The sequence below is a fragment of the Ovis canadensis genome, chromosome 14, assembly GCF_042477335.2.
Source record: "Ovis canadensis isolate MfBH-ARS-UI-01 breed Bighorn chromosome 14, ARS-UI_OviCan_v2, whole genome shotgun sequence".
NCBI lineage: Eukaryota > Metazoa > Chordata > Mammalia > Artiodactyla > Bovidae > Ovis > Ovis canadensis.
Window position 1 is genome coordinate 69,383,548 of NC_091258.1, and position 27,117 is coordinate 69,410,664.

The 27,117-nt window shown below is 46.2% G+C and overlaps 1 protein-coding gene across 6 annotated transcripts; it reads right to left on the reverse strand.

Moving 5' to 3' along the window:
- Positions 1-27,117, reverse strand: IZUMO2 (IZUMO family member 2). Of its 6 annotated transcripts, XM_070289301.1 has the most exons (8): positions 26,844-27,075; positions 26,588-26,662; positions 22,961-23,047; positions 22,697-22,717; positions 21,274-21,354; positions 18,355-18,357; positions 9,375-9,463; positions 7,474-8,649 (listed from the first exon to the last, which is right to left on the reverse strand). In XM_070289301.1, exons 1-8 carry the CDS (start codon positions 27,073-27,075, stop codon positions 8,467-8,469), a joined length of 771 nt encoding a protein of 256 aa, XP_070145402.1. In that variant the 3' UTR covers positions 7,474-8,466. The 6 variants fall into 6 exon arrangements, 4 of the variants coding, with proteins under 4 accessions (XP_069407430.1, XP_069407431.1, XP_070145402.1 ...); XM_069551413.1 differs by lacking the exons at positions 7,474-8,649; positions 9,375-9,463; positions 18,355-18,357 and adding exons at positions 19,239-19,344; positions 19,884-20,010 and having other exon boundaries at positions 26,844-27,117; XR_011248860.1 differs by lacking the exons at positions 18,355-18,357; positions 21,274-21,354; positions 22,697-22,717; ... (1 more) ...; positions 26,588-26,662; positions 26,844-27,075 and adding exons at positions 1-1,001; positions 1,068-3,427; positions 6,996-7,097; positions 15,238-15,342 and having other exon boundaries at positions 8,523-8,649.

The window sequence follows — 27,117 nt, forward strand, 5'->3', positions numbered from 1 at the left end:
TAAATGCAGAAGGAATAAAAATTTAATTGTTAAAAATCATAAGTACTAGAATAAAATATAGGAGAACTTTTTTCATAATCTTGGGCATGAGGAAGGTCTTTCTTAGCATGACAGTTTAGCCAAGAAATAGGAAAGAAAAGAGAATTGAATACATAGAAATGTTAAAATTCTATATAGCCAAATATACTATAAGCAAAACTAAGAGAAATAACAAACTAACAAAATACCGAAGAATTAATATGTATAATACATAGACTTGTTCCTGTAAATCGATAAAATAAATGCAGCTTAATTAAAAATGGGCAAAATATACAAGTAAGCAATTTGAAGAAGACAGAGTATCAATAAATGTGTAAAAAGATCATTAATTTCCCTATCAATAGGATATTTTACTTATTAGATTAGAAATGTTAAAAATAATGAGACTAATACTGAGTATTTATGAACAACATGGAGGAACAAAGAAATAGGCACTCACATACACTTTCAGGAGTCATGTAAATTGGTTCATCCTTTTCTGAGGATTATTTAGCAATAACTATCAAAATTTTAAATATGGACATTCTGTGATCCCATAAGCTTACTTCTAGGAATTCATCTTATGGGGATAATTTGCACAAGTGTTAAATAATGTATGTCCAATGATGAAAAAGTAAATAAAACAAATATCCATTAACAGAGGTTGGTTAAATAAATTCAAGAAACTAGCATGAGATATTATGCAGCTGTTAAAAATGGCAAATGATGACACAGATATATACACATGTATATATATTATTTTTGTACAATATGTACTATATATTTTTTTGCATTGTCATGGGAAAATATTCACATTATATCAAGTTAAAAAGTTGTTTCTAAAATCACATATCTGTGATTATACCAATAAATATTTTAGACGTGCCATACCATGCTCAGTCACTTCAGCTGTGTCTCTTTGCCACTCTATGGACTGAAGTCCACCAGGCTCCTCTGTCCATGGGATTTTCCCAGCAAGAATACTGGAGTGGGTTGCTATGCCCTCCTCCAAGGGATCTTCCCAACTCAGGAACCCACTCCAGTATTGCCTGGAAAATTCCATCAGAAGATCCTGGTGGCCTATAGTCCAAGAGGTTGCAAATAGTTGGACATGACTCTTGACTCTTGATATGACTCATGACTTGGACATGAATGACTAACATTTTCAGTTTTCATAAACCTCATAAGAACAGAAAGGGAGAAACAGCAGAAAACTGAGAGACCTTATTAAAGATCCCAGATGAAGATGCATCTCATTTAGACCACCCCATACCTACCACCTCCTGGAGACACTGAAAGACTGAGAAATAGGGGGGAAGCCAGGGGTTTAGGGTGAAGCCCTTTAAATGATCAGAAGCTGTCCCAGCTGGTGATAAATGGTGCCATCCTCCTCCTAGAAAAATAAAGGAACCAACTCTCTCAATACATAGTGTTAGGGCTCCTCTCTGGGAGGAAGTTACAACTGCTGATGAAGGCTGAATGGACTCCAACAGTGGAATCACCAGTCTGTTTCACTCGCAGGCTCTCTAGTCAGCATGAGTTCTCTGATCAGCGAGCTGCATGCTTCAAGAAATGGCTTTTTCAAAATCACCGCAGACATAGCTACCATGCATAGTATGTCTCTGGTGTTCTGCCAGGTGTAATCCCCAGTTGAAATCCTCTCCACATGTGTTACATGCAGAGTGCTTGCCACCCCTGTGAACTTTCTGGTGTTGAATGAGGTTTGAGATCTGGGTATACATTTTCCCACAGTTCTTACACTTGTAGGGCTTCTCCCCAGTGTGAATCCTCTGGTGTTAAATAAGGTGGATGCTCTGGTTGAAGGCTTTCCCACATTCCTTACAGGCATAGGGCTTCTCACCAATGTGAATCCTCTGGTGTTGAGTGAGAGAAGAGCTGTGACTGAACGTTTTCCCACACTCCTTACACTTATAGGGTTTCTCGCCTGTATGGCTCTTCTGATGCTCGATAAGATGGGTGCTCCAGCTAAAGGCTTTCCCACACTCACAGCACTCATAAGGTGTCTCTCCAGTGTGAGTCCTCTGGTGCTGAATGAGATGGGAGATCTGGGTGTATGCCTTCCTGCAAACTTTACACGCATAGGGCTTCTCCCCGGTGTGAATTCGCTGGTGGCGTGTAAGCAAGGAGTTCTGGCTGAAGGTTTTCCCGCATTTGTTACACTTGTAGGGCTTTTCACCAGTGTGAATTGTCTGGTGTTGAGTAAAGGAGGAGGTATGACCAAAAGCCTTTCCACACTCATTACATATATAGGGTTTCTCCCCCATGTGAATACTCTGGTGCCTCATGAGGTGGGAGATCTGGGTGTAAGCCTTCCCGCAATCGTGACACTCATAGGGCTTCTCACCAGTATGAATTCTCTGATGCTGAATCAGCGATGAACTGTGGCTGAAGGCTTTGCCACACTCAGGGCACTCATAAGGTTTCTCTCCAGTGTGAACTCGCTGGTGCTGCATCAGAGATGACTTGTGGCTGAAAGTCTTCCCGCACTTGTTACACTTGTAGGGTTTCTCTCCGGTGTGGATTGTCTGGTGCTGAGTCAGGGAGGAGGTGTGACAGAAAGCCTTGCCACAGTCGTTGCACTTGTAGGGATTCTCCCCTGTGTGGATTTTCTGGTGGCGGGTGAGGTGGGACACCTGGGAGTAGAACTTCCCACACTGGTGGCATTTATAGGGTTTCTCCCCTGTGTGGCTTCGCTGGTGCTTGATGAGGGAGGAACTCTGGGTGAAGGCTTTCCCACACTCCTTGCATTTGTAGGGTTTTTCTCCAGTGTGGATCCTCTGGTGCTCAGTGAGTGATGAGCTCTGGGTAAAGGTCTTGCCGCACTTGTTGCAGGCATAGGGCTTCTCTCCCGTGTGGAGGATGCGGTGTTGGATGAAATACGAGCTGTTGCTGAATGCCTTCCTGCAATCATTACACTTGTAGGGCTTCTCTCCAGTGTGAATTCTCTGGTGTAGAATGTAGTCAGAATGGTAGATGAAGGCTTTCCCACATTCTGTGCAGTTAAATGGTTCCTTCTCTACAAAGGTCCTTTGGCATTTGAGGCTCTTTCTTGACCCGGTCCACTTCGGAGGCCTCTCTCCCCCAGGCACTCTTTGCTTCCTGATGAAGGCTGAGGTCCTCTTGAAGCTTCTCCTAAGCTTACTGCAGCCAAGGCCCTTCTCCCCATGGGTATCTTGGGGAGATGATGGAGTGAACAACCATCTCAAGCAGCTCTCCTGCTTGTCCTGGTCTTCCAGCTGACAGCCACGCATCCAGGACTCCCCCAGTTTGGCATCTCCAAGCACTGCCCTTAAAACTCCCTCCATCTTTGCCACTGAGGAAGCCACCTCTTCAGAAATATTCTTTTTTGGAAGCATCTCCTGATTAGTTGCAGAGCTTGTCTCCAAGTCTGAAAGAAATGGAAAATATCAACTTCATCTGTCCCAAGACAAAAGAAGCTGATTATTTAGATATGGCATTGTAATCTCAAAAAGATTTCCAAGTTCATATTGCTAGTTCAAAAGGCATGAGGTAGACTCATGTTGTGATACAGAAGGATGGACTCAGTATACTCTAAACACACAAAAAATTGAGTGGCAAAGCAGTTTATGTGCATAGTGGTTTCTTAGCCATAATATTTAACGCATTTTCCCAAATCAATAAGAAAAAGAGAAATAGTCTAATGAAATAGTGAAGCAGGAATGTGAACAGACATTCTACAGAAAAACAAGTGGCTGATATATTGTAAAAAGATGCTCAATATTAGTGGTAGTCTAAAAAGTCAAGTTGCTGCTGCTGCTGCTGCTGCTAAGTTGCTTCAGTCATGTCCGACTCTGTGCAACCCCATAGATGGTAGCCCAGCGGGCTCCCCTGTCCCTGGGATTCTCCAGACAAGGACACTGGCGTGGGTTGCCATTCCCTTCTGCAATGCATGAAAGTAAAAAATGAAAGTGAAGCTGCTCAGTCGTGTCTGACTCAGCGACCTCATGGACTGCAGCCTACCAGACTCGTCCGTCCATGGAATTTTCCAGGCAAGAGTACTGGAGTGGGTTGCCATTGCCTTCTCCAAAAAAGTCAAGTTACTCAGATGCCATTTGATACGTTTTAGATTGGAAAATATTTTAAAAAAATATTCAGTGTTGGCAAATAAGGATGGTAGGAGCATTCTCATACCATTGTTGTAAGGAGTTAACACAGAAGGTCCACTTTATTCAGTTTTGTTTATCTCTGTAACCATGGCAATGACACTTGGCTAAGCTCTGAGCACTGAACTCCTGGGAAGTTTACATAGCTACAGGTTAATTATCTTTTTCTGTGTGCTAGAAACCATGGGTCAAGATGTACTAGGCTGTCAGCACTGTTTACTGTAAGCGGAGGATTCATGACGTCCACCTGGTGCCTGGTTTGTGGTCCTCACCATGGCTGGTTATATAGCAGGTATATGCTAATGTTGGGCTTCCCAGGTGGTGCTAGCGGTAAAGAACGCACCTGCCAATGTGAGATGTAAGAGACACAGGTTTGATCCCTGGGTTGGGAAGATTCCCTGGAGGAGGGCACAGCAACCCACTCCAGTATCCTTGCCTGGAGAATCCCATGGACAGAGGAGACTGCTGGGCTACAGTCCATAGGGTTGCAAAGAGTCAGAAGTGGACTGAAGCAACTTAGCATGCACACATATAGGCTAATGTTAGAGCATCTTTTCACGTGTTTGTTGAACATTTGTGTGTCTTTGAAGAAAATGGCTATTGAGATCCTTGGCCCACTTTTTTCTTGTATTTATTTATTTGGCTGCACCAGGTCTTAGCTGCAGCACTCAGGAGCTTTAACTGCAGCATGCCACAAACTTAGTTGTGGCCCGTGAGATCTAGTTTCCTGATAAAGGAGGGAAACTAGCCCACGCACTGGGAGTGTGGTGTCTTAGCCACTGGACCACCAGGGAAGCCACCCTATTTTTAATGAGATTGTCTTTTTATTATTGAGTTGTATGAATTATCAGCCGCTCGCCAGACATATAATTTACAAAATTTGTCTTGTGTTCTGTGGGTTGCCTTTTGTTTGCAGTGTCTTTGAAGCAAAAAAGTTTTTAATTCTGATGGTGTCTGATTTATTTTTTCTTTCACCGCTTGTTCCCTTGATGTCATATCTAAGAAACCATTGCCTAATCCAATGACATCATGATTATTTTCAAAATCCCACATTACATTTAGTTGTCATATCTCTGGGGGTGATCCCACCACCATCCACTCATTTGGTGATTTTTCTGGAAGGATTTACATGACTCAACAAGTTGAATGCCCAGTTAAAGTCTCTACAGCAAAGTATATAACAAATGTGTGTGGGTAAAGGGCTTCCCAGGTGGCGCTAGTGGTAAAGAACATGCCTGCTAATGCAGGAGACCTGAGAGACATGGGTTTGACCCCTGGGCCGGGAAGATCCCCTGGAGGCGGGCATGGCAAGCCATGCCAGTATTCTTGCCTGGAGAATCCCATGGGTTCTCCTACAGGAGCCAGGTAGGCTACAGTCCATGGGGTTGCAAAGAGTCGGACATAACTGAAGTGACTTAGCACGCAAAGGCTAGAGAGATCACATGCGGGCTTCTGAGTCATCCTCTCTGCAAGAGTCACGTGGATGTGCTTTTCTCTACTGATGTGAACTTCAAAGACATATGAGAGATGATCTCATCCATGGAAACCCACTTGAGTCTCAAGAGTCCAGAGTTCTCTTAGTCCTCATAAGAAACTCTGTGAAGTGGGTACTATTAGTGTCCCGCTTTATATATAAGCACCCAGAGCTTAAGTCACTTGCCCACAGTCACATGGCCTCTAAGTGGCAGAGCTTGGATTCGAACTCAGAGAGTCTGGCTCTAGGGCCCACACTCTCACCGCCGCATGAACCAGTGCAGTAATAGTAGCTCAAGCAAGCAGCCGTGAAAGCACCAAGAAGGGGCAGGTCACTCAGCCTGGAAGTCAGGGAAGGCCTCCTGGAAGAGGAGACCTGTATCCTTGAGGAACATGAAGGGTTTGCCAGGCAGACAAAGCAGGGAAGGGTGTTCCAGGCAGAGGGAACAACATGTGCAAAGACTCAAAGCGGGAACACATGTTCAAGTTCAGGGAGGGACAGGGGCTTTGGTGAGTGAGGTAGGGCATAGGGTATCACCACGGGTGGATGGTGATGAGAGATGAGGCCAGAGACAGGACGGGCTGGACCATGTAGGGCCTCGAGTACCAGATTTGGGCTAGGACTCTGACTCGGGGCGCTGGGGGAGTCTCAGGAGGGCTGTAGGCAGGGGAGGGATGGGCTCTGGGGCTGTGTGTGAGATGAACATAGGGTGTAAGACCAGAAGCTGGGAGGCCAGGGAAGAGGCTGGGATGAGGGTCCAGGTAAGGGTTGCTGAGGCCTTGAGTCAGGGCTGTGGGAGCCGAGCGGGGGCCAGATCTGGGCAAAGAGAGGGGGCAGGAGGGACAGGACTGGAGCCTGATGTGATGAGTGAAGGGGAAGGAGGGGGCAGGTCCTGGTCCCACAACAGGACGGACAGTGATGGAAACAGAGATGCTTCCGTCCCCTCCTCTGATGAGGTTGTGGGCTAGTAGGGGCAGAAATCTGGCTTCTTCCTGTCTCCTAACATGTCAGGCCAGGCACCACTTCTGGGTACCACAATGATAACCACTGGAGCCTAGCCTGAGCATGGGGTTTCCTGGGTGAGAGGCGCCAGGCTGCCCTCTACGTGTTAACTCACTTATTCTTCCCAATTCCAGGTACTATCATCGACCCCATTTGCAGATGAGGAAAATGAGGTACACAAGGGCTAAATGACTTGCCTGAAGGTCACAGAGCCAGGAGGTAGTGGAGCTTGGATTCAAATCCAGGGCCCGCAGTGACGGCCTGTATATTACATTCCCTCACTCTTGAATAACCATCACTGATCACAACAGATGGGGTAGGAAGATGTCTCACACCTGCTAGACACACCTACCCACCTGGACAGGTAACTTGCTGGGTTTCTCTCCTCTCCATCCTGGGCTCTTCCCCTCGCTCCAGACGGGAGATCACATCGGGTTTGGCCCCAGGAAACCCTGCCCCTGGAAAAGACACAAGACTTGGCCATGGAGGCCACGGTTACAGGGAGGCCTCAGGGCTGGGCTCCAGGCCCTGGGTCTACAGAGGAGATGCATACATTGGATGCCTAATGATTGGAAGATCTAAGGGCCAACACAAAACTTGATTACTGAGTGCCTACTCCGTTCCAGAGAGAGTGTGAGCTGTTTAAGCTTCCAGCTCTGTGTTCAAGTTGAACGCAAAATACACACCATATTTTGAAAACTTGACATGGAGAAAAAAAGAAAATGATCTAATTAATAATTAATAGGGTATTATGATGTCAACATGTGCCCACATGATCATACTTTGGCTAGATTGGGTGCCACAAAACAGATAACTAAAATTCATCTCATCTGATTTTTTTTTTTTTAGACCTGCTCTCTTTGGGTTTCCCAGGTGGCTCAGTTGTAAAGAATCTTCCTGCCAATGCAGGAGACGCTGGTTTGATTCTTGAGTGGGGACACTCCTGGAGAAGGAAATGGCACACCACTCCAGTATTCTTGCCTGGATAATCCCATGGACAGAGAAGCCTGGTGAACTATGGTTCATGGAGTCACAAAGAGTTGAACATGACTTAGCAACTAAACAAACAATTCCTCTCTTCCTGCAGTGAGGGAAAGCGTTCCCCTCACCAAATTATGCCCTCAGGGACCTCAGCACGTGACCTGATTTGGAACGAAGGACTTTGCAGATGTAACTAATTAAGATGAGGTCCATTATTAGAATTATTAGGATTAGGGCGGACCCTAATTCTAGTGACTGGGGTCCTTATAAGAATAGAGACACATAGACACATTGGGAGGGAAAAAGGCCAGGTGAAGATAGAGGTAGAGATTGGGGTAATGCGGGTACAGGGCAAATGAAACAGATATTTCATTATATGAAACAAACAGACTCATAGACATAGAGAACAGATTTGTGGTTGCCAAGGGTTGGTGAGGGGAGGCGCGGGAGGGAAAGACTGGGAGTTTGGGATTAGCAGATGCAAACTATTATATAGAGAATGGATAAACAACAAGGTCCTATTGTATAGCACAGGGAACTATATTCAACATCCTGTGACAAACCAAAATGGAAAAGAATATGATAAAGGATATATATATGTATAATTGAGTCACTTTGGTGCATAGCAGAAATTAACATTGTAAATCAACTATATTACAACAAAATTTTTTTAAAAAGAAGCAGAAGGCAGGGGCACTGGCTGAAGGGTCAGTGGGACAGGCAGAAGACTCTGGGCCTGGGTATGCTGGGATTCTGGGAGCAGCCACTGGAGAGAGAGATGAATGGGCCACCCAGCAGGGGCCCGGGAGAGCAGCAGAGAGGACCCCAGTGAAGGAATGCCCACAGTTAAGCAGTGGGTGGGCACAGAGGACATGAGAGGAGGGCAGGGGGCAGAGCCTCACCCAAAGAGAGAAGGTTCTGGTAGTTCTCCAGCATCACGTCGCGATATAGCTCCCTCTGGCCAGGCCCCAGGCGGCCCCACTCCTCTAGGGTGAAGTCCACGGCCACGTCTTTGAAGGTCACTGATTCCTGCAAGGGCCAATATTACATCAAAGAGGGGCTTGTCCTTCTAGAATCCTGCAGTGGGACAAGTCACGGGTCAAGAGCCTACCACTTGCTCTCTGGCCTGAAACATTCTGACTCAGCAGATTAGGGTGGCAAACCGGAACGAACTTTTTAGCCAACCGTATAGAACACGGTCCCCCGTCTTTACCGCCGTCTGGTGGACAGTTGTTATACTACATCAATCTGCGTGTAAATTGCTATAATAAATATACCGATGTAGGAGGGAGGATATACAAATCATGCCATTGAGATGACCTGCCCTTGTGCAGTTCGTAATCTACACACCTGTACATGACAACCCTGAGAAACACTTAAAATAACTACCAAGTCATTGTGTGCCAGAGTTATTCCTAAGTCACACTCCATCCTAGACTCCTACTCGGATCCCAAACCCCACTCCTGACTCCAAGAATAAGGCTCAGGGGTGAAGCAAAGCCATCACTACCCACTTTACCTGGTAACCAAAAGGCTGCTGAGTGTTAGATGACTGATTTTTAGACTTCATCTAACACCCCACCCAGTTCAGAGCATCCTGTGCCCCACCCCGCACCTCCTAGTTTCAGAGAAATCCCATCATTGTATCTCTCCCAGTACTGAGAGAGGCAGAAGGTCCTGAGGGCACACACAGAGGTGGGGAGGCCCTCTAGGGCCCACAAAGTCATCTCCGGGAAGAGGGAGCTCAGACTCACCTGGCCCTTGCTCATCAGGGTCCTGATGGCCATTGCAGGGTCCCATGAATGGATCTCCAAAAGGACGGACCAGGCCTGAGTCAGCAAAGCTACCAGAGGAAGACAGAGCAGAGAGGGCGTCAGTTCTGGCTCGGACAGACCCTTTGCCAAAGACGCCTCGTGACAGAGGGGCCCCTGGTCTCCTGAGAACCAAGGCAGAGGCTCAGGGCAGGCTGCCTGAGGCCTCCATTCTGTAATCATCACCATTCACAATCAAGGGGTTCAGCCCACTGCGCCCAAACAACAGCTCTCAGAGAAGTATCTACAGTTATCCCCAGGTGAGGAAATCTGAGCCCAAGAGGCCAAGGTCATTGCTCAAGGTCACAGAAAGATCAAGTGTTGGAGGGAGAATCAAATCCAGGAGTCTGCTTGCAGAGCAAATTCTTTTTTACAGATTTGCTGTGTTGGGTCTTAGTTGCATCTTGTGAGATCTTCTGGCACACAGACTCTTTAGTTGTGACCCAACAGCTCAGTAGTTGTGGCACGCAGGCTTAGTTGCTCCATGGCATGTGAGATCTTAGTTCCCAGACCAGGGATCAAACCCGTGTCCCCTCCACTGCAAGGGGGATTCTTAACCTCTGCACCACCAGGAAAATCCCAACAACCTCTCCTTTTTGTCTTACAATTTTTATTTATCTTTTAAAAAAATGTTAATATTGGGTAGAGTTGATTTGCAGTGCTGTGTCCGTTTCCGGTGAACAGCAAAGTGACTCAGTTATACACACATGAATATGTTCATTTTTTTTTAGGTTATTTTCTCTTACAGGTTATCCCAGAATATTGAGTAGACTTCCTCGTGCTCTACTGTAGGTCCTTGTTGGTTACCTACCTTATACATAGAAGAGTCTTATAATTTTTCAATTGTAGTAAAACACATAGAAAAGATACCATTTTAACCATTTGAATATATACAATTCGGTGGCATTTAATGCAGCCACAATGGTGTGCAACTGTCAGAGCTATCTAGGTCCAGGACACTTTCATCATCGCCCTTTAGGGAGACCTTGTGCTATTAACCAGTTGCCCTTGAATCTCTCTTCTCCCGTGCCAGCCTCCCCCACCGCCCATAATCGCTCATCTTTCTGTCTCAATGCATTTGCCTGTTCTGGACATGTCACATAAATGGAGCCATCCACCTATGACCTTTGTGTCTGGCTTCTTTCACTCAGCACAGTGTGTTCAATCAGTGCCTCATTCCTATTTCATTTTTAATTGGAGGATACTTACAATATTGTGATGGTTTCCCTTTAAAAAATTTTTTTCATCTGGACCACTTTTAAAGTCTTTATTGAATTTATTACAGTATTGCTTGTTTCATACTTGGTTTTTGGCCCTGAGGCATGTGGGATCTCAGCTCCCAGACCCCTGGATTGAACCCGCACCTCCTGCATCGGAAGGTGAAGTCCTAACCACTAGACTGCCTGGGAAGTCCCTCCTCATCCCTTTTAATGGCTGAGTAATATTCCATTGTATGGATGGACCACATTTTGCAGAGCAAAATCCTGCTTCAGGATCCTGGACTCCTGCTTAAGATGTCATTTAAAGAAAGATTGCAGCTACTGAAATCAAGTTCAAGAATCCTCTACATAGAGAAGCTGGTGTTCAGGGACTTTCTTGGTGGTTCAGTGGTGGTTCAGTGGTTAAGACTCGACACTTCCACTGCATGGGGTATGGATCTGATCCCTGATCAGGGGACTAGGATCCCATATGTTGCATGGCATGGCCAAAAGAAAAAAAAAAAAAAACAGACAGAGAGAGAAGCTGATGCTCAGACTGTGGTCTCCTGCATTCATCCATCAAACATGCTCTGTGCTCCATGTGAGTAACAGGATCCACTTAGGGTTTTAAGGGCAGAGAGATGAGTGAGATGTGATTCTGCCCTGGAGGGACTTTCTGCCTGTGGGGAAAATAGGCGTGGACAATACACCAGGTGGTGGGCTGAATAATGGTCCCCAAACATATCTCCAGGATGAACTTTTAAAAAATATGATAAATATATAATAACATAAAAATATGATAAATATATAATAACATAAAAATATAATAAATATTTTGGCTGCACCGGGTCTCAGTTGCGGCATGTGGACCCTTAGTTGCAGTATGTGGGATCTAGTTCCCCAACCAGGGATCAAACTCGGGCCCCCTGCCCTGGGAGATCAGAGTCTTAGCCACTAGACCACCAGAGAAGACCAAGGATGAACTTCTTTTTTTATTTTAAATAAGATTTTAAAGATTTTTTTTATGTGGACCATTTTTTAAAGTCTTTATGGAATTTGCCACAATACTGCTTCTGTTTCATGTTTTGGTCTTTTGGCTACGAGACATGTGGGATCTTAGCTGCCTGAGCAGGTTGATCAAACCTACATCTCCCACGTTGGAAGATGAAGTCTCAATCACTGGACCATCAGGAAAGTCCCCCAGGATGAACTTTTGATGTGATTAAGTCGAGAACTTGAGTAGGCAAGGCCATCCTGGATTATCTGGTTGGACCTTAAGCATGATCACAAGGGTCCCTATAGGAGGGAGGCAGAGGTCGATCTGACACAGAGGAGAAGGCAGCGGGACAGATGTAAAGAGGAGTGGAGTCAGAGAGACAAGGCACCATGCTTTGAAGCTGGAGGAAGGCAGGAAGGCACTAGCCGAGAAATGTAGGCAGCCCCCGGAAGCTGGAAAAGGCAAGGAGATGGATTCTCCCCTGGAGACTCTGTTGGGGGGAGGGGGGCGGGCATGGCTCTGCTGACATCTTGATAGCAGCCCAGTGGAACCCAGTTCAGACTTCTGGCCTCCAGAACTGTAGGAGAACACTACAGCTCTGTCATTTTAAGCCAGTAAGTTTCTGGTAATTTGTTACAGCAGAAATGGGAAACTAACACAGTCCAGAAATAGACTCAGAGCCTCACAGGTGGCAAACAGCCACACGTACACACTTAGCTACACAGGAAGGCATGCACCTGAGGGCTGAAACCAGTGGAATTTTCATGAAGGTCTTACAGTCTTAACTCTCTCCTCACAAGTCACTCATTACTGCAGAGTTTCCCCTTATCCACAATTTCGCTTTCTGTAATTTCAGTTACCTGAGGTCAAGTGTGGTCCAAAAACAGACTGGAATATTCCATAAAGAAACAATTCATTGGTCTTAAATCACACACCATTCTGAGTACTGTGCAGTCCTGCTTTGTCCCACCTGGTGTGTGAGTCATCTCCTTGTCCAGTGCATCCTGTCAGATGTTGTTCAGTCGCTCAGTCATGTCTTAACTCTTTTGCGGCCACATGGACTGTAGCCCACCAGGCTCCTCTGTCCATGGGATTCTCCAGGCAGGAATATTGGAATGGGTTGCTACTTCCTACTCCAGGAGATCTTCCTGACCCAGGGATCGAACCCATGTCTCCTTTACCACTGAGCCACCTGGGCAGCCCCATCCTGTGAGATAGCCAGTTGTTAGTTGTCTTGATTGACTCTTGAAGTATCACATTGCCTGTGTTCAAGTAGCCCTTATCTTACTTAATAATGGCCCCAAAGCTACAGAGTAGTCATGCTGATGCTGGCCACTTGAATATGCCAAAAAGCAGCTTGAAGTGAAAAGGTGAAAGTTTTCAACTTAATAAAGAAAGAAAAAATAATGCTAAGGTTGCTAAAGACCTGCAGTAAGAATTAATCTTCTAACCGTGAAATTGTGGAGAAAGAAAAAGAAATTCAGGACTTCTTTGGCATCCAGTAGTTAGGACACTTTCACTGCCATGACCCTGGGTTCAATCCCTAGTCAGGGATTATCTTGCAAGCTGCGTGGCACAGCCAAAAAAAAAAAAGAAAAAAAAAATTCAACCTGCAAAGTTAGTCACAGTGCCTAAGTGCTTAGTTAAGATGCAAGAGGCATTAAATTTACATTGGTATTTTTTGAGAGATGACATTCATAAAATTTTTATTACAGTATTGTTATATTATTTATTATTTTTAATCTCTTACTGTGCCTAATTTATCAATAAAACTTTATCATAGGTACAAATGCTTAGAAGAAGACATGGTGTGAAAATTAATAAAGGGGAATCTCATTTAAAGTGGGGCTTCCCTGGAGGGTCAGATGGTAAAGAATCTGCTGGTAATACAGGAGACGCAGGTTCAATCTCTGGGTCAGGAAGATCCCCTGGAGAAGGGGATGGCTACCCACTCCAGTATTCTTGCCTGGAGAATTCCAAGGACAGAGGAGACTGACAGGCTACAGTTGCAAAGAATTGGACATGACTTAGCGACTGACACGCATAAAACTGGAAAAGATGTACACTGCATCTCCTCCTTCAAGAAATTACTGCAGCAACTAGGCCAATGAGAAACCATAATCACCTGGAACTCTCAATTTCCTCCAATGGACTTTTGTTAGAAACAACTCTTCCCGAATTCCTTGTTTTGTTTTTTCTTTATAAAATAAAGTTCCTCTCTCATTTGTTGGACTTCCCATGGCTTTTGCTATAACCTTCTTTGAATTACAATTCTCTGTTATTCCTGAATAAGCCCATGTTGCTGGTAAAATAACTGGTTGTTTTATTCTTTAGTTAACAATGGTATATAGAGGGTTCAGTACTTTCCGAGATTTCAGCCATCCACTGGGGTTCTTGGAATGTATCCTCCAAGGGGAAGGGGATCTACTGTAATTATAAGATGAAGATAATTTTTAAGCGGAGAAACTTGGCAGACACCACATTAGCCAAGTGATCAAGACCAATGTGACTGGTGACGGCTAAGCTGACATCACAGGCTGCTGGTCTGTTAAGGACACAGCCTCGTTCCTAAGGTATTCCTGCCAAAAGCATGTGACCTAAATCTAATCACGAGGGAACTTCCAACTTGTCCAAACGGAAGGACCATAGTAGAAGCACACAGTCTGTTATTCTCAGGATTGCCGAGATGAATGAAGGTCAAAAAAGGACTGAACTGTTCCAGGTTAACGGAGACTAAACAGGAGCACGAATGCAGTGCATGATATGGGATTTTTCTTCTGCCATTTAGGACATCATTAGGGCAATTATCAAAGCCTAAGGAAAGCCTGCAGAGTAGCTAATCAATAGTATTGGATGGATGTTCACTTCCTCGTGTGATCGTGATGCAATGGTTTTGGAGGAAACTGAAACTTTGTTTTTAGAAAAAACACAGAGACTTATGGGGGCCGGGGGCACACAGAGACTCAGAGAGAAGGGGACAGGCTCAGAGATAAAGAAGCAGAGACCTAGGGAAGGGGACAGACTCAGAGATAAAGAAGCAGAGACCTAGGGAAGAGGACAGACTCAGAGATAAAGAAGCAGAGACCTAGGGAGAGATAGGGAGGCAGAATGGAGATTAGGGTGATGGGGGCAGATTAGAGAGGGAAGATGAGACCCAAAGAGAGGCGAACAGACGCTCAGGATCAGGACAGGCACCGAGGGCGTGACCGTGCAGAGTAGGGTAGGGCTTTGGGGTTGGACATCCTTGGGCGTGAGCCCAGGTTGACCACTCATCAGCACTGGGTTCTGGGAGAAGCCACGGAATCTCCCTGGTCTTTTTCTTCACCTGCCAAGTGAAGAACTGGTACACTGTCCTTTCTAAGAAATCGCAACATTTCCGCACTCAGATAGACTCCTCGAAAACAGTAGGCGCCCAATTGCTGTGCGCTGAGTGGAAGGCAGTTGGCTCTGGGGCCGCCTCGCGAGCGGCAGGAGGGGGCGGGGCGCTGCCCACAGCCTCCTTCCCCTCCCACCCAGGCGGACTCTGGCCCGCCCGCTACGTGCCTGCCTGCCTGCTTGGGCCAGCCCACACCCAGCTGCTACTTCTCGGGTCCGCCAGGTCGGAACTCACCTGTGCGGCCCCGCCCGTGGTGCACGGCGGCCAGGCCTTCCCGCCCTCCATCGAGCCCCGGAGAGCGCCTGCGCGGTACCACAAGTCCCGGTCCTTTAAACTCGGTTTCGCAAACTGGACCACATTTCCCGGAAACCATTGCGGCTCACGCTCCTCCAGGCCTCGGGTCTCTGAGAGCGCGGGAATGCTGGGAAATGGAGTCCAGAAATAGAACGTCGGGAGAGAGACCAGGTGTAAATAACTGCTTTGCAGCTCGTGAAAACATGGTATTTGGGCAATGTATGGCTCTACTGGGACAGTGAGTGTTCCTATTATAGCCAGAGTCTTTCCCTGTCCTCCACAGAAGGCAACGTCATAGGCAAGTTAACCCATCTAACTGAAATATCTCCTACAAATCAAAAGTCTTCAAGACACCAAGTAACACTGATGGTGAATGAATCGAGCCTGTTACTTAATTGTTCAATTTTCCTGGGCAACAGCCTTCCTGTTTGATTCAGTTTCACTGTAGATGGGGAGATTTAAAAAATATATATCCTCTGTGTTGGGTTGTGAGGTTTGAATAGGTTGATATAAGTAACGCCAGTAGAATATGTGATGTAGATGGAAAACACCATCTATGTCAAGTTACTAATAGTTCCCATCTCTTAATCTTTGTATTTTCTGTTCCCTCTGCCCACAATATCCTTTCTCGTCTACTTTTGGAAAATTCCTACTTTTCTTGCGTGAAAAGCTCTTGCAGCCTCCTCTAGGAAACTTTCCTCTATTTCTATAAGTGAAAGTGGGATCACACTGCTTGCTTCTCAAAAGCCAATAAACAGACAAGGCTGGTGGAGAAGAAAATGTGCTTTATTTTGGATGCTGGCAACTTGGGGGGAACTCAAAGGAGTATATCTTTCCTTTCCTCCTTTGCTTTTCGCTTCTCTTCTTTTCACAGCTATTTGTAAGGCCTCCTCAGATAGCCATTTTGCTCTTGTTGCATTTCCTTTTCTAGGGGATGGTCTTGATCCCTGTCTCCTGTACAATGTCAGGAACCTCCATCCATAGTTCATCAGGCACTCTATCAGATCTAGTCCCTTAAATCTATTTCTCACTTCCACTGTATAATCATAAGGGATTTGATTTAGGTCATACATGAATGGTCTAGTGGTTTCCCCCACTTTCTTCAATTTAAGTCTGAATTTGACAATAAGGAGTTTAGGATCTGAGCCACAGTCAGCTCCTGGTCTTGTTTTTGCTGACTGTATAGAGCTTCCCCATCTTTGGCTGCAAAGAATATAATCAATCTGATTTTGGTGTTGGCCATCTGGTGATGTCTACGTGTAGAATCTTCTCTTCTGTTGTTGAAAGAGGGTGTTTGCTATGACCAGTGAGTTCTCTTGGCAAAACTCTATTAGCCTTTGCCCTGCTTCATTCTGTACTCCAAGGTCAAATTTGCCTGTTACTCCAGGTGTTTCTTGACTTCCCACTTTTGCATTCCAGTCCCCTCTAATGAAAAGGACATCTTTTTTGAGTGTTAGTTCTAAAAGGTCTTGTAGGTCTTCATAGAACCTTTCAACTTCAGCTTCTTCAGCGTTACTGGTCAGGGCATAGACTTGGATTACTGTGATATTTAATGGTTTGCCTTGGAAATAAACAGAGATCATTCTGTTGTTGAGACTGCATCCAAGCACCACATTTTGGATTCTTTTGTTGACTATGATGGCTACTCCATTTCTTCTAAGTGATTCCTGCCCACAGTAGTAGATATAATGGCCATCTGAGTTAAATTCACCCATTCCAGTCCATCTTAGTTCACTGATTCCTAGAATGTCGATGTTCACTCTTGCGATCTCCTGTTTGACCACTTCCAATTTGCCTTAATTCATGGACCTAACATTCCAGATTCCTATGCAATATTGCTCTTCATGGCAAATAGATGGGGAAACAGTGGCTGACTTTATCTTTTTGGGCTCCAAAATCACTGCAGATGGTGATTGCAGCCATCAAATTAAAAGATGCTTACTTCTTGAACGGAAATTTATGGCCAACCTAGACAGCATATTAAAAAGCAGAGACATCACTTTGTCAACAAAGGTCTGTCTAGTCAAGGCTCTGGTTTTTCCAGTAGTCATGTATGGATGTGAGAGTTGGACTATAAAGAAAGCTGAGCACCGAAGAATTGATGCTTTTGAACTGTGGTGTTGGAGAAGACTCTTGAGAGTTCCTTGGACTGCAAGGAGATCCAACCAGTCCATTCTAAAGGAGATCAGTCCTGGGTGTTCATTGGAAGGACTGATGCTAAAGCTGAAACTCCAGTACTTTGGCCACCTGATGCCAAGAGCTGAATCACTGGAAAAGACCCTGATGCTGGGAAAGATTGAGGGCAGGAGGAGAAGGGGGCGACAGAGGATGAGATGGTTGGATGGCATCACCGACTTAATGGGCATGAGTTTGGGTAAACTCCGGGCGTTGGTGATGGATAGGGAGGCCTGGCATGCTGCAGTTCATGGGGTTGCAAAGAATCGGACATGACTAAGAGACTGAACTGGGGGATGGCAGTCACCCCCACACACAACCAGTGGACAAAGCTTTTATAGGCTGAGAGAGGGGGCTACATGCACAAACAGAACAGTCAGCTCTGATAGTCATCTTGAAGTTGGTCATTGTGGTCTGACTAGCATTGTCTTGATTATTTTAAGTACAATTAACCTTCAGTTCCAAGATTGATTTGTTCCTATTTCCTTGAGGCCAATTCTCAGAATTGTGGCAGTTTATGTCACAGCTACAGTCTGGCCATCATGGAGATAACTTCTGCCATGTGATGGGGGTGGTATTTAAATATCTACAAGACAGCTCATGGGATGTGGCTCAGAATATTAGCTATAACCCCTGAGAAGGAACTAAAGTTCCTTAACCATGCTTAAATACTAAACTCTTATTTAGTCTTGCTGGATTGTTTTTTTTCTTCTGCTGCTGCATATTCTCATTTTTCTGATGATGCTTATTCTTTGGTTGAAGTTTTTCCACAGGCAAAAAAAGGCTGGCTGAGGACATAGGGGGAAGGACCATGGAGTCCTGCTCCATTTCATTACCATTTGGCCTAGCCAGAATTGGCAACTCCCACCCTTGGGTTCCCACCAACTTGATAGTATAATAATTGCTGTATTGTAATTATTAGGTAACTCTCTCTCCCACCCCAGACTGAGCTCTCATGGAGCTCTCATCACACTATATTTTTTTTATCACACTATAATTTATGAACAATTTAAGTACCTATCTATTGTGCATTGCTCCATGAAATCCCCAGGAACTTAGGCAGTGGCTGGACCTGTAGCGTGAAGGTATGTCTAAAAACCAAAACAACACTACTACCCAAGCAAAAAGCATTTTGAAGCCACCAGCTTAGGCTCTCCTCATCCCCCCAGGCTAAAACCTTTCCTGGGGTAGGCACTGGTCTGCTCACCAGTTTAAGAAGTGAGCATCTCTGAAGGGGCTGCGGTACCCCCAAGCACAGGCCAGCGGTGCAGATGAAGGGGATGGCGAGCGCGTCAGGAGCAACCTGGCCAAGGGAACCAGCGTCTGCGGCCTCCTGAGAAGTATGCCTGCGTTTGGAGAGGCTGGAAACAACTCTAAAAGCCTCTCAATTGGAGATGGTTCTGTTTTAGAGGTCACCTCCTCTGTTATCTCTCTTCAAAACCACCCCAGTCAAAGTGAGCTCTACTGTGCAGGTATTAAAACTAGTATCTTGGCAACAGATGGCAAGCTTTCGACCTTTATGGTCACACCAAAGTGCTTCTCCTTTCAGATGCATTTTCCCCCCTCCAAGTAGGAATGGTTGCCCCTTCAAGTCCTCATCGTAGGTTATTGATCACTCTTGAAAGTCTAAATAACTTTCACTTTGAATTAGGGTAATTGGAATCGACAGATGAGTGAGACATGGTCCCAACCCTTGAGAAGCACTCAGTCAGGTGTGCAGAGCCAGCTGAGGCAGAGTCCTCCAGATACTGACGGAGACACTGAGGAATTTGTCACAGACTTTAATAAACTTCTTTTCCTTTCCCCTTACAAACCTCAAAACCAGCGCCCTACTGAAGCAGGAGTTTTCGGTTTCGCCTGTATGTAATAGCCCTGGTCGGAGAGAAAAAGCCCACCAGTTAGAAAAAGAACTTCAGACCTCACCAGGTCTACCGACCACCCAAAACTTTCTCTCCAATCATTGGCTTTATTTGGCTCAGCCAGTGACATCATGAGTTTCTGGGCAGATTTCCAGGGTTCTCAGCCAATCAGTTACATGGGGAGGGAGGAGAGAAAAGTTGGGACTGGGAGAGAGGGTATGAAATGCGGAAACAGAAAGAAGGGGAAAAGACAGGAGGCTCTGGATTGAGGACTCAGGAAAGACATAATGGGGCCCAGGGGTGGGGGAGAGCATGGGGCCACACCCACCTGCTCTCTCTTGGGCCCAGAGAGGAGAGAGAGATGGACAGAGATATGAAAGAGAGAAAAAGGAGATAGTGAGAGGTGCGGACAGAGGGAAACAGAGACAGAGGCATAAAGTGACCGCGGAGGAGATTCCCAAATGACACAGTGACTGATCCAGGGCAGTGCCATTCCCTGAGGGGCTCAGTGGGGGCATTTGGCGACCTCAGGAGAGGGCAGGGATGACTCACGAAGCCACAATGACACCGAAGGCTAAGACAGCCAGACACACGGAAATGATGCTGCCAGTCAGGCCAGGATTCCATTGGAATTCACTTTTCTCATGATACTGCAGGTCCATGCGGGGCTGCCCGTCAACTGGGGTAGAGGGGCGGGTGGTGGGGAGGGAGGGGAAACAGCCCGACCTCCAAGTCATCACCCTTCCTTGGGCATGCTCCCAAACCCACCTCCTCGCTCCACAACCTGGCCAGGGTCGGGCCTCTCTCTCCCTTCTCCCTGCTTGGTCCCTGCCCTTTCCTGGGTCTGACTTTTTCATTCATCTGTTCCTCATATTCAGAATATGAGGCTTTTGGGATACTGCTGGGAATTCCTTTGGCAAACATCCTTGCTCTCATGGAGCAGTCAACATAGCACACAGCACATTGACAGTGAAGAGCCCAGCGCCAAATGCATCTCATTGGATGGGGAGTGGGGGTGGCGGAGAGGACTTGGTGAGAATGTTAGTGCCTCAGTTCTGACTCTTTGCAACCCCATGGACTATAGCCCGCCAGATTCCTCTGTCCATGGAATTCTCCAGGCAAGAATACTGGAGTGGGTTGCCATTCCCTTCTTCAGGGGATCTTCTTGACCCAGGGATCAAACCAGGTCTCCTGCATTGCAGGCAGATTCTTTACCATCTGAGCCACCAGGGAGGCCCGCAGCTCACAGGGAAGTGATCCTTTAGTGTGTGATCGGGGAGTTCTCTCTGAGGAGGGGAATTCTAAGACTTTATTGAAGTGAGAGAGAGAGAGGAACAGTGGGAGAGAGAGGAACAGTGGGAGAGAGTGGGAACAGCATGTGAAAAGGTTAAACAGGACTATTCAATCTTGATGGATTTATAGCAGTTCACTGTATTATGCTTTGTACTATAAAGATACGTATTTTTAAAGCCTCTGAATGAGTGAATTCAGCACGTCCTGCCACACTCCCTAAGTATGGCACTGGCTATAAATATAATGCTTTTCTAGTACCTGCCATTTTGGCCTTAGAAGCATTGTAAAGTTATAGAGGGGTCTTCGAATTAGTAGGAGGAAAGTGAATTTCAGAATATGGAAGCAACTTCTGGGCCATACAGTAATCAAATGGCAAGGGAAAGGTTCAAGGTTGTATGTGGGAGACCTCAAAAGCCATATTCAGGAGTTCTCTCATGGTTGGGTGGCTAAGACTCTGTCCACACTCCCAATACAGGGGGCCGTGTGTTCCATCCCTGATCAGAGAATTAGATCCCACATGCTGCAACTAAGACCTGGTACAGCCAAGTAAATAAATAAACATCTTTTTAAAAAGCCATATTCACTGGGATGTGGCTGACTTCAGCTCTCATGCACCTGTCCCATGCCTTCCCCTACTCCAGGAGCTTACTGAAACAGTACTTTTCTCTGATGCATTTGGGACTGATCATCTGACAATGTAAACAATCCAGGACTTCTTCTTTTAGCAAGCCTGAGCAAGAGGAAAGGGAGAAGGGGGATGAGGGGAGATACCAGAGAACTGGCAAAGGGCAGGAAGGCAGAAGGGGAAAGAAGAGAGGGAGTCCTTTGGCCTTCCTGAATTTGGAGGTCCCATTTTGCTCAATGCACTGATGAGTCACATTAAAAATAATTTGTACATAATTACTCCAGTACTCTTGCCTGGAAAATCCCATGGACAGAGGAACCAGGTGGGCTGCAGTCCATGGGGTCGCTAAGAGTCGGACACGACCGAGTGACTTCACTTTCACTTTTCACTTTCATGTACTGGAGAAGGAAATGGCAACCCACTCCAGTGTTCTTGCTTGGAGACTCCCAGGGATGGGGGAGCCTGGTGGGCTGCCGTCTATGGGGTCACACAGAGTCGGACACGACTGAAGTGACTTAGCAGCAGCACTGAAGGGTGGAACTTAGTTGTGTAGTTGACTTAACATTCAGTTGGTAGACATGTGATTATGTTAAATTAATTTTAAATTAACTGTCTACCAAAAGGATGTGTTTTCTTCTCTATTCCCATTCTGCTGCCCTCAGAGGCATAGACTGGCTGCCTACTCACTCATCTGTCTTCCCTGCTTCCTGACACACAGGAAGACTACATTTCCCAAGCTCCTTTGCAGTAGGTTGCACCCATGTGACTGAGTTCTGGCCAATGGAAGGTGGGCAGAGGGATGTATGTCACTCCCAGACCTAGTTATAAAAGGCCCTGCGGGATTCTCTATTCACTCTCCCTCCTGGAGCTAGCTTAGCAGCCTTGACATAGGTGCAGCCTCCATCCTTGAGCTACTTGGAATGTCTGTTCAACTCTCCATGGAATTTTGGCAGAAGAGAAATAAACCCTTTTTCCGTTAAACCACTGAGATGTGGGGGTTTATTTTTCACTACAACATAGCCTATCCTAGCCTAAAATCTCCCCCACAAATCCTTTTTTGCAGGTTGCAATGACTTTCATAAGCCCTCAAAAGTTAGATATCCCTTGGTGCCATAGCTTTGGGGTGGAGGAAACACCAGATGGAGTAGGTATGATAGCAGGGCTTGATTTGGGGGGGGACAAGGTCAAAAGGGGGTAAAGTGAAGTGAAAGTTGCTCAGTCGTGTCCGACTCTTTGTGACCCAATGGACTATACAGTCCACGGAATTCTCCAGGCCAGAATACTAGAGTGGGTAGCCTTTCCCTTCTCCAGGGGATCTTCCCAACCCAGGGATCGAACGCAGGTCTCCCACATTGCAGGTGGATTCTTTACCAGCTGAGCCACAAGGGAAGCCCAAAAGGGTAGGAAGGTAGCAAAGGGAAGAACAGACAATAAATCCAGGACTTACGGCAAATTTTGGGATCGCAGGCTGCAAGAGAAAAGAACAGAGGTGACTTAGATTGGGCCAGCAATTTAAGAATTTAATGGGAAAGGACCAGGAGAGGGAGGAAGGAATGAGATTGGAAAAGGAGAGAAGGGAATTTGGGGGAGAGGCAGAGAAGGCTGAGTCATAGGGGAGGTAAGAAAGGAGTCTGGAAGACAAGGTGGGAGAAGGGAACCAAGTGATGATGAGGAAGGGGAGAAGGGGGCTTAGTGGAGAGAGATGCCACACCTTTTAATTCATATGATCTTAACACTTTCTTGAGTTCCTTGATTACCCTCTCCCTAAGAGTCACCAGCTCATCCAGCAGAGGCTCATCTGAGGAAAGAAAGATCCTTATTTGGTGGGAGGCACTCAGCAAGACACCCCACCTGCCGCTTCAAAGAGAATGGGTGATGGGAATTCCCTGCCAGTCCATTAGTTAGGACTCTGAAGTTTCACTGCCAAGGGCAGGGTTATCCCCAGTTGAGATGCAGTCGAAACAAACATTTGAAAGAAGAATGTAGGGATGAGGAAACTCCTTTTCTAAGCAAGACTGTCTATTCCTCTGGATCCATTGGGCAAATCTATGGCTTGGAGAATCTACATCTACCTTCTGATCCACTGCAGGGACCCAGGCTAAACCATCCTCCCTTGGCCTCAGTTTCCTCATCTGGTAAGCAATAGAAGGGTGGACTCGAGCACCTCTCCTCTCCTTTTCCCTGACCTGCTCTTCTCTTTTCTTCTATTCTGTCTACACTCACACCTTCACGATTTCATCCAGCTGAATAGTTTCGTATATTACCTGGGCATGCACTGTCCGATACGGCAGTCACTAGACACACATGAGGACTGAGCACTGAATTGAGAGATGATGTTAGTATAAGACGTATGCTGGATTTCAAAGACACAGTATGAAAAAAATAACTGTACGATGGCTCAATAATTTTTGTGTTGCTCTCAGGTTCAAACAGTAAAATTTTAGGTATTAGTTTAAATAAAATCTATTAAAGTTTATTTTACCTGCTTCTGTTTCCCTTTTTAAAAGATGCGACAACCAGAAATTTTTAAATTATCTGTGTGACTGTTTGTGCCTCACATACCTCCATTGGACAGCATCGTTCTATATACACTGAGGCCTCCTGAGCTGGTGTCACTAACCTTGACCACTCACTGATATCCAGGGGCATATATCTAACTACCCATTCAGGATCTCCACCTCCAATGTCTAACAGGCATCTTAAACTCAATGAGTCTAAGACTGAACCTTGATATCCTCCTGCAAACACACTTCCAACTCCATCTATGAAGATGAAGTCTTTTCCACCTTCATCTTCATTGAGGGAGCTGTCATGTTGCTAGTTACCCAAGCCAAAATCCTTGGTGCTTTGACTTTTTTTTTTTTTTTTTACATTTCACATGCAATTTGTCAACATGCATGTGAGCAAAGCCTGTCTGTGAATATTCAAGAGAGGTCCAGAAATCCAACATTTCTTACCCCCTCCACTGCTGCCATCCTGGTGCCAGCCATCATTGTCTCTTGCCTGGGCCATTGATTGCTACAGCCTTCCCACTGGTCCCCCAGCCTTCCCCATTGCCCTGCTAAATCTATTCTCTGCAGACAGAGGGACCCCATTAAAAGCTCAGGCAGTTCACTAGCATCTCGCTTCTGCTCAGAATCCTTCTATGTGACCCAGAGTAGAAGTCAAAAGTCCTTACCATTATAAGTCCCTACCAATTAATGGGTACCAATCTATGCATGCCCACCGCGTTACCTCTAGAATCTCATCTTCTACAGTTCTCCCTTGCTCTCTCTACTCTCCACTCCAGCCTCCCTGGCCTCCTCGAGGTTCTGTGAATATGCCAATCATTGACCCATCTCAGGTATTACAGTGGTTACCCTTTCTGCCTTCAGCCTTCTACCCTAGACTTCTGCCCCTTCACAGTTGCTTCCCCCTCTCCTCCACATCTTTTCTCACATGCTAATCTTCCAGTGACATCCTTCTTGGCTGCCTTATTTTTTAAAAAAAACACCCTTTTATGTATTTATTTATTTTTGCCTGCACCACGCTGCATGTGAGATCTTAGTTCCCAGACCAGGGATTGAACCCATGCCCTCTGCAGTAGAAGGGCGGAGTCTTAACCACTGGACCACCAGGGAAGTCCCCTGGCTGCCCTGTTTTTACCTGCAAGCCCTGCCCCTATTCCCAGCACTCCCTATCCCCTGGTCCCTGCTTTATTTTTTCTCCATGGCGTTTGTTCCCATTTGACATATTGTGTAGTAAAGGGTTAACTCAGAAGAACTGAGTTGTCCAAATGTGCACATTCCACAAAAGCTTTGGCTCTCATCTGACTCCCTACCTCCTGGGAGGTAACCTCTAAGTCCTTTGGAATATCCTGCCTGTCAAGTGTGTCTTTCTTTACTTGGGAGCCTTGGGCCACACCATGTAATCTATGCTAACGGTGGCTGTGGGCCACAAGGTAGCAGCTCGGTCTCTGGGGGAGCTGGAGACAGAATAACTAAGATCAGCCTCTTGGGTGCTCCATGCCTATGCAGCCAACCTCCAATAATATGAGTTGGTAGAATTATTGACCCAGGCTCTTCAAAAATGCCATCGTCATAAAATACAGCTCAATCAGAACAGATCCAGGATTGAAAGAAAACTAGTGATGAATGGCATGATTGAGACAATTGGGAACATTTGAATGAAGATTAATTATTAGATGATAGTATGGAATTGTAATATAAATCTGTATACACTGTAATATAAATTCCAAGTTACATTCATTGTGCAAGAGAAAGGAGATTGCCTGCTGAAGAATTTAGATGTGAAGTGTCACTAACCCTGAAATGGTTATACACACACACCACACACACACAGACCAAATGTGGCAATAGGTTAGCATGTAGTGAAATGTTAAGAATGGTGACTTCCCTGGTGGCTCAGACAGTAAAGTGTCTGCCTACAATGTGGGAGACCCAGGTTCGATCCCTGGGTTGGGAAGATCCTCTGGAGAAGGAAATGGCAACTCACTCCAGTAATCTTGCCTGGAAAATCCCATGGATGGACCCAAAGAGTTGGACACAAATGAGTGACTTTACTTTCACTTTCCAGTGGCTAAGACTTCCTGCTCCCAAAGCAGGGGCCCCTGGTTTGATCCCTGGTTGAGGAACTAGATTCTACATGCTGCAACTAAGACCTGGCACAGCCAAATAAAAATACTAAAAAAAGAATGGTGTTTAGGTTCTTATTGTATTATTCATGCAACTTTTCTAATTGGAATTTTTTTGAAACATAAAAATCATTTTTTAAAAAGGTGAGAGCTTTAAAAATGACTGATATTTAGGCCCCGGCCCCTAAATTCTGATTTAATTGGCAGGGCTGCTGCCTGGGCTCCTAGACTGTTTTAAAAGTTTCCCAGGGGATTCCAGCCTACAGCCTGAGTTAAGACCTGCAGCTATAAGCTTTTTTGTGAAGGTCCGTCCAGACAGTCAATATTTTCAGCGTTAAGGACCATATGGTCATTGTCCCTACTCAACTCTGCCTTGGTGAGCAGGAGTAACATAAACAATACATATATAAATGGGTGTGGCTGTGTTCCAATAAAACTTTATTTGCAAAACAAACAAACAAACAAACAATGGGGCTGGCATGTCGCCTAACCGCTCTAAGCCTGTCTTCCCCTCCGTAAAGGGCAGGTCACAACAACGCCCACCTTGATGAACTGTCCCCTAGGCTTTCTAGAACTCTGTCAGACACACAGTAAAGGCTATAGTGAGATTGCTTTTATTTTTATATGAAGAGAAGGCCTAGTGGACCGGTGGAAAGGGAGGAGGGGCAAGGGAGCTGGGAAAAGGTTTTCCCTCTTAGTTCCTACCTCTCAGAGAACTAGCCATTAAGCTGCTTGTTTGATTCTTGACAAAGGACGCCACTAGGTCCAGATGGTCTATCCCTGGGGAGGAGAGGAGAGGAAATTCCCCTGGGTCCCTGGGAAAGCCAAGGGATGATGACTCCATCTCCCTTCGGGACTGGCCCCGCCCCTCTCGGGGGCGTGGCCTCCCCGCCCAGCCTCGGGCCAGCCCACTGGTCCCTTTCTCCAAGGTCCAGGGCCCTCTCCCCGCCCCTGCACGCACCCACTCTGCCCACAAAGGCGTTTAGCGCGTAGTCCCGGAAGAAAGGCCCTTCCATGCCCCGCAGCACGACCTGAGCGCGGGCCTGCAGCTGCCCTTGTTGGAACCGGCTGGGGATGAGGGCGAGGCGCAGCTGCTTCAGGGCTTCCTGCACCGAGTGGTCACACTGCAGGCAGCCCCAGTCTCGGCGGGCGCTCAGGCCCAAGAGCAGCAGAAGGGCCCAGGCCAGAGGCATGGCGGGGCCTTTGTGACGTCACAGAGGGCACCCCGGTCGGCC

What these genes read in the sequence shown, in the direction of transcription:
- IZUMO2 (XM_069551329.1), bottom strand. Translation starts at nt 9,407, where the DNA reads ATGGCCATCAGGACCCTGATGAGCAAGGGCCAG. An exon ending in CCAGAACCTTCTCTCTTTGG is followed by an intron (nt 7,098 to 8,522) that starts GTGAGGCTCTGC and finishes TGTCTTTTCCAG; the next exon opens with GGGCAGGGTTTCCTGGGGCC. An exon ending in CCAGCAAGTTACCTGTCCAG is followed by an intron (nt 3,428 to 6,995) that starts GTGGGTAGGTGT and finishes CATTTCTTTCAG; the next exon opens with ACTTGGAGACAAGCTCTGCA.